Raw genomic sequence first — 14787 nt, forward strand, 5'->3', positions numbered from 1 at the left:
CATCGGTCTCTGCCTCCCACTCCCTCCTGCCTGCCTTCCACCTGGTTCGGATGAACTCTCCTCGAGCTGAAACATTGACTCACTTCCCTCTCCACAGATGCTGCCTGACTCACTGAGTATTTCCAGCATTGTCTTATTTCCAACAATGTCTTCCAGACTTAGCGCTCCAATGCAAACAGCAGTAAAGTCAAAGTCGAGTTTATTGTCTCACACACACAAGTCCGTGTGTGCACAGGTGCAATGAAAAACTTACTGCAGCAGCATCACAGGCACACAGCATCAGAGACTCAACATTCACAGGAAAAACATAAATTAAACCATTTTAGTGCAAAGTGGTCCCAGTGTTGCTAAACTGTAGTGATGAGGGTTGTGCCGGTTGGTTCAAGAACCGAATGGTTGAAGGGAAGTAGCTGTTCCTGAACCTGGTGATGTGGGACTTCAGGCTTCTGTACCTCCTGCCCGATGGGAGCTGCGAGAAGAGGGCATGGCCCAAATGGTGGGATCTTTGCTGATGGATGTTGCCTTCTTGAGGCAGTTGGAGACTCAGTGAACAATTGTGCTTTGCCAACACTTTGAACACAAAGGGTTAATTCATTGACTGTGGCCTCCTCCATAGGTATTGGTTTAATATTGTCACATGTACTGAGATACAGTGAAAAGCTTTTGTCTGTGTGCCATACGTAAGTACATCGAGGTAGTAAAAAGGAAAACAGAATGCAGAATAAAGTGTTACAGTTACAGAGAAAGTGCAGTGCAGGCAGACAATAAGGTGCAAGGTCATAATGAGGTAGATTGGGAGATCAAGGGTCCATCTTTAACATGAGAGGTCCGTTCAAGAGCCTGATTACAGTGGGATAGAAGCTGTCCTCGAGTCTGGTGGCACGTGCTCTCGAGCTCTTGTGAAATGGGAAGATGTCCTGAAAGGGTAACTGAGGGTCAAACTCCAAGTGTGTCTGCATGGGTTTCCTCCGGGTGCTCCGGTTTCCTCCCACATTACAAAGACATACGGGTTAGGAAGTTGTGGGCATGCTATGTTGGCGCCGGAAGCGCGGCAACACTTGTGGGCTGCCCCCAGAACACTCTACGCAAAAGATGCATTTCACTGTGTGTTTTGATGTACATGTGACTAATAAAGATATCTTGTCTTATCCCGGCTGTGGGGAGGAGTCGGACTGGGGTGGGGGGTGGGGTTGTCACAGAGGATTCACAGAGAATTTCCTGCAAGTTACAGCACAGAAGCAGGCCATTCGGTCCCTTGACTTCAGCCTCCCACCAGCCACCTCCTTCTCTGCCTTGTCTGTTTCTCATCCTCCCCCTGAACCTGCTCCCCGTGGGAACCAACCCCAGCGGATGACCCAGGACAGCAGGCGGTGCAAGTCCAGTGGTTCAACAACGGATATCGATTACCATCACCGTCCCCCTGCGATCAGACAGGGAGGGGAGCGTGGCCGGGACTGAGCACAGAAACAGGCCCCTTGGCCCACCCTGCCAGGGTCGGCCTTTCGCTCACCTCCCAACTTCCTTCAGAATCGGGAATGTGGGAATGAGGGGGATATTTTATCTTTAGGAAGACACAGAAGCCGGAAATAGAGGAGAGCAACAGTTCCAGAGTGAATCAGGAGCTCAGGGGAACTCGAGTTAGAAAGAAAACAGAGAGGAACATGGCCCAGAGCCAGCAACGTGTGTCCCAGAGTTGGTGGTGGTGGAGACATCTCCAGAATTCCTGAGATTCTGGGACAGTTCCCACTGTTCACTCAGGGTACAGTCAGTGGAGTCACAGTGAGTGTTCAATCTGTCGGTCAATAGTCAGCGCCCAGCTGGCCTAGTGTTCATTTGGTTGACAGCTGGTGTACAGCCAGGCTACAGTCGGACTGCAACCAGGGCTACAGTCAGACTACAATTGGGGGCTACAGGCAGGCTATAGTTGAACTACAATTGAGCTGCAAGCAGACTACAATTGGCTACAGCTGGGTTACAGCCAGACTAAAACTCAACTACAGTCAGACTACAATTGGGACCGCAAAAGGTGACTGCAATCGGGATACAGACTACAATCAGGCTACAGTCAGATTACAACTGGACTACAGTCAGACTTCAATTGAGCTACAACAGAATGCAACCAAGCTACAGTCCAACTACAACCAGAATACAGCCAGACTACAGTTTGGCTACAAACAGACTATGGTCAGGCTACAATTGAGCTACAGACTACAGTCGAGCTACAGTCGGACTACAGCATTTGGGCAGTGATGAAAACACTCATCACAGTGACCATCAGAGTGAAGGTCCAGGTGAAGAGCCGATCGACCACTCTGCTCAACTTCCTCCACTCGGACACCTGTCGCTGAGCCTCCCTCTGCTGCCGGACACAGCTGCTGATGAATGCAACGTCACTGGCCAGCTGTTGCCAGTGGTGCGGGCAGCTTCCACCGCCTCCGCTGCCCTGATCCACCTCCCTGTGCGGGGCGCTGCTGGACGCCACGCAGAGAGGATTGGTGTGGTGGAACGCTCCCTCGGATCCTTCCTCCTCGTCCTCCTCGCCGGGGGCCTCCCCCTCCCCCAGCAGCCGATGGCCGGACTCCAGCCCCCCCCTGCAGCCCTCACCCAGCTCGTGGACGGCGAGGACCCTGGCCAGGTGTCCGAGGATGAGCACCTTGGCCCAGCGGGGAACCGGCTTGGCCTCAGGACCACAGTAGTGGATGTTCATGACCAGGACAGTCATGGCGGTGGAGGTGGTGATCATGGCCATCGTGACGATGTAGTACCTCCCTGTAATAACAGAGACAGCGCCTGGTTACACCTACAGGCACGTCCCGGGACAACATTGGACGAGCTCCTCCGCAGGAGACGCCTGGACCGGGGCGCGGAGACAGAAGATGGGTGGGGGGTGGAAGGGGTGGGGGGGGGGGGGGGGGAATGAACCCGTGAGATTTAGAGAGGGACTTTCGGAGCCCAGGGCCCTGACAGCAGGAGGCACGGCCACAAGTGTGGGAACATCAGGAATCCAGGATTATCTGGGGGCTGGGAGGGAGTGGAGATCTCAGGGGGAGGGAGGGGAGGGAGGGACGAGGGTGGTGGAGGGGACTGAGGCACGGAGAGGGGATTCGGTGTGGGGTCAAGGGTTGGAAGGGGAATGCGTGCCTGGGAGAGTGGAAGACCACACCCCATGGGTGATCCCTCTAAGCATTCATGGAGAAGCCCCTCCAACAGCTCGAAGTGGAGACACTCTCAGCCCCAGGGAGGCTAGAGCAGCTGGGAGTTGGGGAGGTGGGTTGGGGGGGCGTTGGGTTGAGGGTTGGTGGGGGTGGGGTTGGGGGTCAGGGGTTCAGTTGGGTGTTGGGGGATTGGGTTGGGTTGAGGGTGGGGGTCAGGGGTTGGGTTAGGGGTTGGGGGTCAGGTGTGGGTTGAGGGGATGGGGAGTTGGGTTGGAATTGGTCAGGGGTGGGCCAGGGCTGAGGCAGGAAGTGGACAGGACACGGACCGTGACCCCGGCCTCATGACCCCAGACATGACCCCAGCCCCGTGACCCCACCATGACCCCACCCCCATGACCCCTGCTCCCGTGACCCCAGTCGTGACCTCTGCCCCTGTGACCCCAGCCGTGACCCCCGCACCTGTGACCCCTGCCCCGACGAGCAGCAGCACTCACCGATGAGGGGCGGGCTCTCGGCCGGGGGCATGATCTCGGCCACCATCAGCTGGAAGACAGTGAAGGCCAGGAGGAGGGTGATGCCCAGGGAGACCTTCTCGCCAGAGGGGGCCGGGAGGTGGAAGGTGAGGGGGGTGAGGGTGGACAGCAGGACGCAGGGCAGCAGCAGGTTGTGGAGGTAGAAAGCTGGTCGTCGCCGCAGTGCCAGGGTGAAGGTGACCTCGGCGTAGGACTGCGAGCAGCATCCGTAGTGGAGCAACTCCCTCCGGGCCGGCATCCCCAGCACCTCCCACTCCACGTGCTCCACAAAGTCCGACAGCTGCGCCCCCCTCTCGCCCGGCCACAGGTCTAGCAACTGCCCCCCGTGCGTCCAGGAGCCAAAGGTCAGAGGGCACCGCTGCCTGTCAAACGGGAACCAGCGCACGTCCAGCCGGCACGAGCTCCGTACAATGGCCGGAGAGTCCCAGGTGACCAGTCCGTCGTGTCGGACCACCACGTTCGTGTCCGCCGGGCCGGTGAAGTAGTCAACGCTAGGGGCGGGGGGGGGGGGGTGGAGAGGGGCAGGGAGGGAGAGAAGGGGCGGAGGGGAAGGAGGGAGGGAGGGGATGGTGGCGGGGAGGGGGAGGGGTAGGGGCAGGGAGGGGAGGAAAGGGGAACGGAGGGAGGTGTGGGAGGGGATGGAGTGGGGAGGGAGGGGTGGGGTGGGAGAGGGGGATGGGGAGGGAGTGAGGGGAGGGGAGAGGAGGAGGTGGAGAAGGTGCTGGTGAGGAGGGGAGGATGTGGGAGGGGTGGGAGGGGAGGGGAGGATGTGGGAGGGGTGGGAGGGGAGGGGAGGAGGTGGGAGGGGTGGGAGGGGAGGGGAGGATGTGGGAGGGGTGGGAGGGGAGGGGAGGAGGTGGGAGGGGTGGGAGGGGTGGGAGGGGAGGGGAGGAGGTGGGAAAAAAGGGAGGGAGGGGTGGAATGAGGAAGGAGGGGAGATGGAAAAGGAGGGAGGAAGCGAGGGGGGAGGAGTGAGGGTGGGGGGAGGGAGGGAGAAGAGGGTGGTGGACGGGGGGGTGGGGAGGACGGGGTGGGGGGAGAATAAAAGAGAACAGGCATCAGAGACAACTCCTGACCAAAGGGAGTGAACAAAGTGTTTCTGGAAGTTTCCATGCCCCTGACCCAGGATGTTAGTGAAGGTTTGTTGCCCTCTCGGGGTCTGGGTGTTTGGGGGGGGGGGACTAGGTGTTCACTGCCCACCCCCGAGGGTGACCGACAGCTCAGACCAGGCGAGGACATGGTTCCTCCGACTGGTGGGATCAGAACCCCAGGCGCTGGTCCTGTGATCTAACCCAGGCACCCCCTCCACACCTCCCTCGGGGGGGATCCCACTGCCCCGCGCACCCCCACCCAATGAGGGCAACTCTCGCTGGTGTCAATGAGCCAGTGGGGGAGACATAGATGTGCAGCAGGTAGAGCTGCTACCCCCAGCTCCAGAGACCCGGTTCGATCCCGACCTCCGGCGCCGTCGGTGTGGAGTTTGCACGTTCTCCCTGTGACCGCGTGGGTTCCCCCGGGTGCTCCGGTTTCCTCCCACATCCCAAAGACGTGCGGGTTGGTGGGTGACTCAGGAGTCAGGCGTGTGATGGAACACTCCCCACCTGCCTGGGGGAGTGTGGCTCCAAAACTCTCGAGACATTCAACACCATCCAGGTCAGAGCAGCCCGCTCGATCAGCAACCCCCCCCAACACCCCTAAACACCCCCTCCCTCCACCAGCGCATTTTACTTTTCAGAGCGGCGGGAGGCTGAGGGGGGACATGATGGAGGTACATGAGATCATGAGGGGCATAGATAGGGTGGATGGTAGGAAACTTATCCCCACAGCAGAGTCTCTAAACTCACCAGCGCCTCTACTTGCTCAGGAAGCTAAAGCGATTTGGCATGTCCTCGTCGACCCTCACCAATTTTTATCAATGCACCATAGAAAGCATCCTATCTGGATGCATCACGGCTTGGTATGGCAACTGCTCTGCCCAGGACCACAAGAAACTGCAGAGAGTTGTGGACACAGCCCAGCACATCACAGACACCAGCCTACCCTCCATGGACTCTGTCTACACTTCCCGCTGCCTCGGTAAAGCAGCCAACATAATCAAAGACCCCACCCACCCCAAACGTTCTCTCTTCTCTCCCCTCCCATCAGGCAGAAGATACAAAAGCCTGAAAGCACGTAACACCAGGCTCAAGGACAGCTTCTATCCCGCTGTTATAAAACTATTGAACGGTCCCCTAGTACGATAAGATGGAGTCTTGACCTCACAATCTACCTCGTTATGACCTTGCACCTTATTGTCTGCCTGCACTGCACTTTCTCTATAACTGTGATGCTCTATTCTGCATTGTTATTGTTTTTACCTGTACTACATCAATGCACTCTGTACTAACTCAATGTAACTGCACTGTGTAATGAATTGACCTGTACAATTGGTTTGTAAGACAAGTTTTTCACTGTACCTCGGTACAAGTGACGGTAATAAACCAATTCCAATACCAGAGGGCACCAGGTAAGGAGTGAGATGTTTGGAGGGGATCTGAGGGAGCATGTTTTCCCCCTGGAGATAGGGTTTGGGATCTGGAACGCACTCCCAGAGGGGGTGGAGGAGGCAGAGACTCTCACTACATTGAAGGATCTGGAGGAGCACGAGTCGACAGGCAGAGACGGGGACGGAGCATGTGCTGTAAATGGGGTGTGTGGATGGTAAAGGATGGTTCTGTGCTGTCGGGGTCTGTGACACCCCCACACCACAGCTGCAGTGTGCAACACCCACCAAATGTAGGCTCAGTTTAAGCTGGAGTCTCGGACAGAACAGATTACAGTATATATACCTTAAATTTATATCCACTAGTCTCCTCCAATGAGGGGGAAAGTATATGTAATGATCTGGCCTCTAAACCCCCTACCTCTCACCTTAAACCTACGCCTTCTCATCTAAAACAGCTTTACCATCCACCCTGACTGTGCCCCTGATAATTCTGTCCACCTCTGTCAGCTCCCCCCTCAGCCTCCTCCGCTTCATGGAGAACAGACACAGCCTCTCTGATCACACACCCCATGTCCACAGTCCCCAAACCCTGGTTTGCCTGTTTACCTAACCTGTCTATTTCCAACTGCCGGTAAATCGTAACGCAGGGAGTTTGGAGGCTGCACATCTCCAGGGGTAAAAGGGCAGGCAGTGCCGCCCTCTGCCCTCTGCCTGGGATCCATGGGCCAGAATGGAGCCCACTGGGACCCACCTGTTGTACAGGACGATATCAGGTCTCCACAGGTAACTGCTGGGTACACGTATGTTGTCAAGGCCACCGTAGTCTTCCTTGTTCCAACGGTAGAAGGCATCTCTCCACACCTGCCTGGTCCACAGGTAGGTGGTCAGAACCTGGTTCCTTTCATCCTGAAACATAACTCTTGTTAGTCTGCGACGGGGATGGTGGGGTGGGGGAAGCTGGATAAACGCAGGAAGGGGCAAGGAGCAGAGGGAGATGGGGACGAGGGGAGAGTGTTGGTGCCTAGAAGAAACGTTGGAGAGCAGGAGAGTGTGGATGAGTCAGGGATCCAGCAGCTGAGGGCTGTGGGACCCATCCAGGGTGAGGGAGGGGAAGGGTGTCACCAATACCATTCACCCGACTACAACCATGAGGGGCATAGACAGGGTGACTGCACACAGTCGTTGTCCCAGGGTGGGAGAATCCAGAACTAGAGGGAACAGGTTTAAGGGGAGAGATTTAATCGGAACCTGAGGGGCAACTTTCTCACCCAGAGGGTGGTCAGTGTACGGAACGAGCTGCCAGAGGAAGTGGGTGAAGCAGGTGCATTAACAACATTTAGAAGACATTTGGACGGGAACATGAATAGGAAAGGTTTAGAGGGATATGGGCCAAACACGGGCAAATGGGGCTAGCTTAGGTGGGCATCTTGGTCAGCATGGATCAGTTGGGCCGAAGGGCCTGTTTCCATGCTGTGTGGCTCCATTCCAAGAAACAACCTTCAACCACCCTCTGCTTCCTACCTCCGAGCCAATTTTGAATCCACCTTACTCGCTCTCCCTGGATTCCAAGGGACCTAACCTTCCAGACCAGCCTGCCATGCGGGACCTTGTTGAAGGCCTTGCTAAAGTCCAAATAGAAAACATCCACTGCCCTACCCTCAAGACTGGTCAAGCATGACTTCCCATGCAAAAAGCCATACTAACTCCTCCCGATCAGACTCTGTCTATCCAAATGCTGGTAGATCCTGTCCCTCAGAATTCCCTCCAGTAACTTCCCCACTACTGATGTCAGGCTGACTGGCCTGTAGTTCCCTGCCTTCTCCTTCCGTTCCTTTAAACAGTGGAACAACATTAGCCACATTCTAGTCTTCGAGAACTTCACCAGTAGCTAATGAGGAAACAGATATCGCCGCAAGGGCCTCCGCAATTTCTTCTCTAGCCTCCCACATAAAGTCTGAAGATGTACTCAGTCAGGCCCTGGGGATTTATCCACCTTAATGTGCTGTAAGGCTGCAAATACCTCCTCCCTGGTAACGTGAATGCCCTCCAAAACATCTCCACTTGTTTCCCTCATCTATTGAGCAACCATGATTTTCTCCTCAGTAAACACCAAGGAGAAATCTTTGTTAAAAATCCCACCCATTTCCTGTGGCTCGAGATATAGGCAGCCCTGCTGATCCCCAAGCGACCTACTCTCTCCCTGGCCACCCTTTTACTCTTAGTGTAGCTATAGAACTTCTTGGGATTTTCCTTAACCTGAGCTGCCAGATCCATTTCTTCCCTCTCTCTGCCCTCCTGATTTCCCTCTCAAGAGTTTCCTTAATCTTTTTATAGCCTTCAAGGGATTCACTTGCCCGCGACCTCCTCAACCCCAAGAGCGCACCTACCATGTCGATGATCTGGAAGAGCGTGACCTGCAGGGTGACGTTGAGGACCTGCTCCGTGTCCAGCACTGGCCTCAGGACACTGGAGTAATTCGCCCACAGGTCCCGGAGCAGCTGCCGGGCAATCCTCCCACTGGCTGGGTGTGTGCCTGGAGGGAGGGACGGAACACTGCTTCAGGCTGGCAGGAGGTGGGAACCCTCAGGGGACATGGGGGTGGTGGGAGCAGGTTACTGGTGACCCCCTCAAACGGGAACTCTGAAGGGACAGGAGCAGGGAAGGAGGGAGGGGGAAGGAGGGTGGGAGGGGAGGGGGAGAGGGGAGGGGGAGGGGGAAAGGGGAGAGGGAGATGGGAGGGGGAGAGTGGAGGGAGGGTGTAGGGGAGGAGGGATGGGAGAGGGGAGGGGGAAGGAGGGGAGAGGGAGGGTGCAGGGGAGGGGAGGAGTCAGGGAGAGATGGAGGGGTGAGTGGGGTTGGAGTCATGAGGAGGGGTTGGAGGATGAGTGTGGTGGAGGAGGGTGAGGGTGCAGGGAAAAGGTAGAGGGTCAGAGTGTCAGGGTGGAGGGGAGGGGAGAGGAGGGGAGAAGAGGGGAGGGGAGGTGAGGGGGAGGGGAGGGGAAGGGGTGTTTCACGAAACGAACGCCGTCAGATCGGAATTGGGAGCGGGAGCAGCCGTTCGGTCCCTTTACCCCTGCTACCCCGCGTGTCCATTCCCCCCCGCCGGATCTCCCCCGCTGTTGTGGGAGCCGGGGCCACTCTTCCAACTTGGGGACCCCATCCTACGGGCTCCGGGACCCTCCCCCGCACTCCGGAATCCCAACCCCTGGGTTCCGGGACCCTGCCCGGAGCTCCGTCACCCCATCCCCCGCGCTCCGGCACCCCATCCCCCGCGCTCCGGGACCCCATCCCCCGCGCTCCGGCACCCCTTCCCCCGCGCTCCGGGACCCCATCCCCCGCGCTCCGGGACCCTCCCCCGGGCTCCGGGACCCTCCCCTGGGCTCCAGCACCCCATCCCCCGCGCTCCGGCACCCCATCCCCGCGCTCCGGGACCCTCCCCTGGGCTCCAGCACCCCATCCCCCACGCTCCGGGACCCCATCCCCCGCGCTCCGGCACCCCATCCCCGCGCTCCGGGACCCTCCCCTGGGCTCCAGCACCCCATCCCCCGCGCTCCGGGACCCCATCCCCCGCGCTCCGGCACCCCTTCCCCCGCGCTCCGGGACCCCATCCCCCGCGCTCCGGCACCCCTTCCCCCGCGCTCCGGGACCCTCCCCCGGGCTCCGGGACCCTCCCCTGGGCTCCAGCACCCCATCCCCCGCGCTCCGGGACCCCATCCCCCGCGCTCCGGGACCCCATCCCCCGGGCTCCGGGACCCTCCCCTGGGCTCCAGCACCCCATCCCCCGCGCTCCGGGACCCCATCCCCCGCGCTCCGGGACCCCATCCCCCGCGCTCCGGCACCCCATCCCCCGCGCTCCGGGACCCCATCCCCCTGCCGAGGGAACGAACCCGGCGGCCCGAAGCACGGCAGCAGGAGGAGGAGGAACCGGAGCCGGAGGCAGGACATCGCCGGGAGAGGCGGTGGGAAGGAGAGTGAGTGGGGAGGGAGGAGCAGAGAGGGAGGTGGGGAGGAGAGATGGAGGGAGTGGGGAGGAGGAGGGCAGAGAGAGAAGGGAGGGATGGAAGGGGAATTAGGGGAGGAGGTGGGGAGGGAGGGGAGGAGGAGGGGAGGAGGGGGAAGGTAGGGGAGGGGGAGGGAGAGGGGTCAGGGGGACGGACAGGGGGGAGGGGGGAGGGAGGGGGAGGGAAGGGGAGGGAAGGTTGGGAGGGAGGGAGGGAGGTGGGGGTGCAGAGACTGTGGAGGAGAGGTGGCAGATTCACCATCACTCCCACCCCTGAAACTGTTGTCCAGCGAGGAGCTGAGGGCAGACCCAAGAGGAGGGTCCAAAGGAGGGAGATGGTCACCTCAGTCTGACACCAGGACCTCTGTCACTCAGAGAGGCTGTAAATGTTTGTAATCCCCTCCCCCAGGGATCTGTTCCCTGCCCCAGAGATCTGTCCCCTGCCCCAGGGATCTATCCCCTGGCCCAGACATGTCCCCTGTCCCAGGGATCTGTCCCCTGCCCCAGGGGTCTGCCCCCTGCCCCAGGGATCTGCCCCCTGCCCCAGGGGTCTGCACCCTGGCCCAGAGATGTCCCCTGCCCCAGAGGTCTATCATAGTCCGTGTCACTGTGACTGAGGGCTAGGGTGAAATATTAGGCAAGAGGGGAAACAGTAAGAGGTTTACTGTCTTTAAAAAATTAATTTTGGTACAATGGTGTAGCGGGTAGTGCTGTTGCCTCACATCTCCAGAGACCTGGGTTCGATCCTGACCTCTGGTGCTGTCTGTCTGGAGTTTGCATGTTCTCCCTGTGACCGCGTGGGATTCCCCCAGGGGCCAGTTTCCTCCCATAGAGTTATACAGCATGGAAACAGGCCCTTTGGCCCAACTGGTCCATGCCAACCACAATGCCCATTTAAGCTGGTCCCATTTGCCTGTGTTTGGCCCATATCCCTCTAAACCTTTCCTATCCATGGACCTGTCCAAGTGTCTTTGAAATGTTATTAATGTACCTGCCTCACCCACTTCCTCCGGCAGCTCATTCCAAATACAGACCACCCTTTGTGTGAAGAAGTTGCCCCTCAGGTCCCTATTTTCACCTCTCACTTTAAACCTATGCCCTCTAGTTTTTGGTTTCCTTTCCCCTGGGAAAAAGACTGACCATTCACCCTATCTATGCCCCTCATGATTTTATACACCTCTATAAGATCACCTCTCAGTCTCCTACACACCAAGGAATACAAGTCCTAGCCTGCCCGACCTCTCCCTGTAGCTCAGGCCCTCGAGTCCTGGCAACATTGTTGTAAATCTTTTCTATACTCTTTCCAGCTTAAAAACATTTTTCCTGTAGCAGGGCGACCAAAACTGAACACAATACTCCAAGTGCAGCCTCACCAGCATCCTGTACAACTGCACCGTGACCTCCCAGCTTCTATACTCATGCCCCGACTGATGAAGGCCAGCGTGCCAAAAGCTTTCTTCACCATCCTACCTGTGATTTGGCCGTGGACTCAGCTCCACCTACCTGCCTCTTCCCTGTGGGAGGAAACTGGAGCACCCAGGAGAAACCCACACGGTGGGTTAACTGTCCACTGCAAATCGCCCCCAGTGTGTGGGTGAGGGGTGGTATCCGGGGAAGGCTGATGGGAATGTGGGGAGAATAAAATGAGATCAGTGTTAAATAGGTGATTAATGGTCGGCATGGACGGTGCGCTGTAGGGCCTGTTTCTGCTTTGTATGACTCTAAGTTGGCAGGAATTCATTTCAGGGTGAAGAGCCACGGAGCCCAAGGAATACAGGATAAGTAGTGGGAAATGTGGAAAAGCAGAGCAAAGTTCACGGGACAGAACAAGAGGTTGCCAAAGGCAGCAGGAGGTTCTGCTGGTACTGAGTACCTTGTGTAAATTGTCACCACATTACAGGAAGGATGCAATCCCACTGAAGAGGGTGGCCAGGGTGAGGTGTTGTTGATGAGAGGTGATTGTCTCAGCTGGGATGGTTTTCTCTGAAATACAGACAGCCATTAGATTTACCTTAGGTCTCAAATTCAGAGTGAGCTAGAAAGGGAGATGAGGATCTCCTTCCCTCAGCTGAGAGGGCATTACTGGGAGGCAGAGACCTCAATTCACTGGGGGGAGGATTTGGGAATAATCTTTTCACTCAACAAGTAGATCTCACTGCCTGAAGAGGGGCAGAATGAAGACAGAACCCTTCACACCGAAAGGGGATCTGGATGTACCCTTGGGAGAGTTGTAACCCATAAAAAAGCCAAGGTCCCTAAGCTGGGAACTGGCTAGTCTTTATAAACCTCCCTTATGTGATGGTTTTCTACAATTCACGACCAGGGTTGATAGATTTTCAAAAGGAAATCATGAAATCTTGGGAGAGAGTAGGAGCAAGGAACAACTGTGAGCAAAGCAAAGCTGGAAACAGAAGGTAGGACTTCAAGAGAAGGGGCATCAGGGAAGGAGGAGAGAAGGCACAGGGCATTAGTGCTGGACAGTGACAGGGTAACAATAACCAGAGTGTATTGGGAAGGAGAGCCTACAAGCACAAGAGACAATAATATTCAAGGCTTTTTATCTGAATGCACACAGTATTCATAACCAGAAGAATTCAGGGCACAAGTAGAAATGGGTAAGGACTGATGGCTATATGGAGATGTGGCTGCAAGGTGACCAAGGCTGGAGACTGAGTGTTCATTTCAGAAGCATAAGCAGAAGGGGAAAGGATGGAGGTGGATCTGTTAATAGAGGACGAGATCACTGCAGTGGTCATGAATATTGTATAAAAACTACATTGAGTACAAGAGTTGGGACATCATGTTACAGCTGTACATAACATTGGTTAGACCGCACTTGGAGTATTGTGTGCAATTCTGGTCACCGCACTATAGGAAAGATCATTTAGCTAGAGCGGGTGCAGAAAGGATTCACAAGGATATTACCAGGACTGGAGAGCTTGAGTTCTAGGGAGTGACTGGACAGGCTGGGACTTTCCCTGGAGTGAAGGAGGCTGAGTGGTGACCTTATGGAGGTTTATAAAATTATGCAGGGCATAGATAAGGTGGGTGGTCACAGTCTTTTCCCCAGGGTGGGGGAGTCTAAAACTAAGAGGGCACAGGTTTAAGGTGAGAGGGGAAAGATTTAAAGAGGACCTGAGGGGCAAGTTTTTCACACAGAGGGTGGAGGCTGTGTGGAACAAGCTGCCAGAAAAAGGGGTAGAGACGGGTACAGTTACAACATTTAAAAAACAGTTGGACAGGTCCATGGATAGGATATGGGCCAAATGCAGGCAAATAGAAATAGCTCAGGAAGGCACCTTGGTCGGCATGGACGAGTTGGGCCGAAGTGCTCAATGACTCTATGAATCAGTTTGGCCAGAGATAAACATGAAGGGTAAGCAGTTACTGGTGAGAGTGATGTATTGGCCCTAACAACAGCTATACTGAGGGAGAGGGGCTTGTAAGAAGGGTTGAGCAATGATCATGTGGATGTTAATCATCATATAGGTCAGACAAATCTAAGTTGGCAAGGGCAGCCTTGAGGGTGAGCTGATAGAGTGTATTTGAGACACTTTCGTTGAACAAACACATTGAGAAACAAACCAGGGAGAAGGCTATTTTAGATCTGGCACTGTGTAATGTGACAGGATTAATCAATGATCTCATAGTAAAGGATCCTGTAGGAAAGAGTGACCACAGCCTGGTAGAATTTCACGTTCAGTATGAGGACGAGGAACTCGTGTCCTAAAGGCAATTACAGAGATGTGACAGAGTTGGCAAAGAGGATTGGGAAAGTAGACTAAAGGCTAGGATGGTAGATTGTTAATGACAGACAGTTCATATATATATATATATCTAGCTGTGACACTTTACTCTGTATTTTGTTATTGTTTTTAACCTGCACTCCCTCAGTAATGAATTGATCTGTACAAACGGTATGCAAGACAAATTTTTCACTGTAGCTCAGTACAAGTGACAATAATAAACCAATTCCAATGCCAATATATATTTCAGCAAGGGGTGAGAAAGGATTCCAGGAGAAAGAAGTGCCATCTGTGGTGAACCAACTTAAGGATGGTATCAAGGTGAAAGAAGAGGCAATATAATATTGCAAAGATTGGTGGTGGGCCAGAGAAGTAGGCACTTTTGTAAACTTGCAAAGAATAACTAAAAAAAATTATAAAGAGGGAGAAGATTTTACAGGGATGTTGCCAGGACTAGAGGGCCTGAGTCATTGGGAGAGGTTGGCCAGGTTATATCTTTAATCCTTGGAATGCAGGAGAATGAGGGGAGACCTTATAGAAGTTTTTAAGATTACGAGAGGCATAGATAAGGTGGATGGTAACAGTCTTTTCCCTAGGGTAGGGGAGTCCAGAATAGGAGGCATAGACTTAGGGCGAGAGGGGAAAGATTTAAAAGGTACTTGAGGGGCAACTTTTTCATGCAGAGGGTGGTGAGTATATGGAACGAGCTGCCAGAGGAAGTGGTTGAGGCAGGTACAACAGTATCATTTAAGAAGCACTTGGATAGGTACATGGAGGGGTGGGGCTTGGAGGGATATGGGCTGAACACAGGAAGTTGAGACTAGCTGTGTGGACAATGTGGTCAGCATAGACTCGTTGGGCTGAAGGG

At 55.4% G+C, this 14787-nt stretch overlaps 1 protein-coding gene across 1 annotated transcript; it reads right to left on the reverse strand.

Annotated features, from left to right (window-relative positions):
- Window positions 1–2230: 2230 nt before the first annotated feature.
- On the reverse strand, window positions 2231–10118 carry LOC127576109 (neuronal acetylcholine receptor subunit alpha-10-like). Its single transcript, XM_052026494.1, has 5 exons — window positions 9245–10118; window positions 8561–8706; window positions 6925–7079; window positions 3650–4179; window positions 2231–2769 (listed from the first exon to the last, which is right to left on the reverse strand). The coding sequence occupies exons 1-5, from the start codon at window positions 10116–10118 to the stop codon at window positions 2231–2233; spliced, it is 2244 nt and encodes a 747-aa protein (XP_051882454.1).
- Between the last annotated feature and the right edge of the window lie 4669 nt (window positions 10119–14787).

The sequence above is a fragment of the Pristis pectinata genome, chromosome 11 (genome assembly GCF_009764475.1).
Source record: "Pristis pectinata isolate sPriPec2 chromosome 11, sPriPec2.1.pri, whole genome shotgun sequence".
In the NCBI taxonomy this organism is placed as follows: domain Eukaryota; kingdom Metazoa; phylum Chordata; class Chondrichthyes; order Rhinopristiformes; family Pristidae; genus Pristis; species Pristis pectinata.

Excerpts from the sequence above, each read along its gene's own strand:
- LOC127576109 (XM_052026494.1), bottom strand. The coding sequence starts at position 10,118 with ATGTCCTGCCTCCGGCTCCGGTTCCTCCTCCTCCTGCTGCCGTGCTTC. Across the intron at positions 7,080-8,560 it reads TCTTCCAGATCATCGACATG|GATGAAAGGAACCAGGTTCT; the intron begins GTAGGTGCGCTC and ends GTTATGTTTCAG. Across the intron at positions 2,770-3,649 it reads CGAGAGCCCGCCCCTCATCG|GGAGGTACTACATCGTCACG; the intron begins GTGAGTGCTGCT and ends CTGTTATTACAG.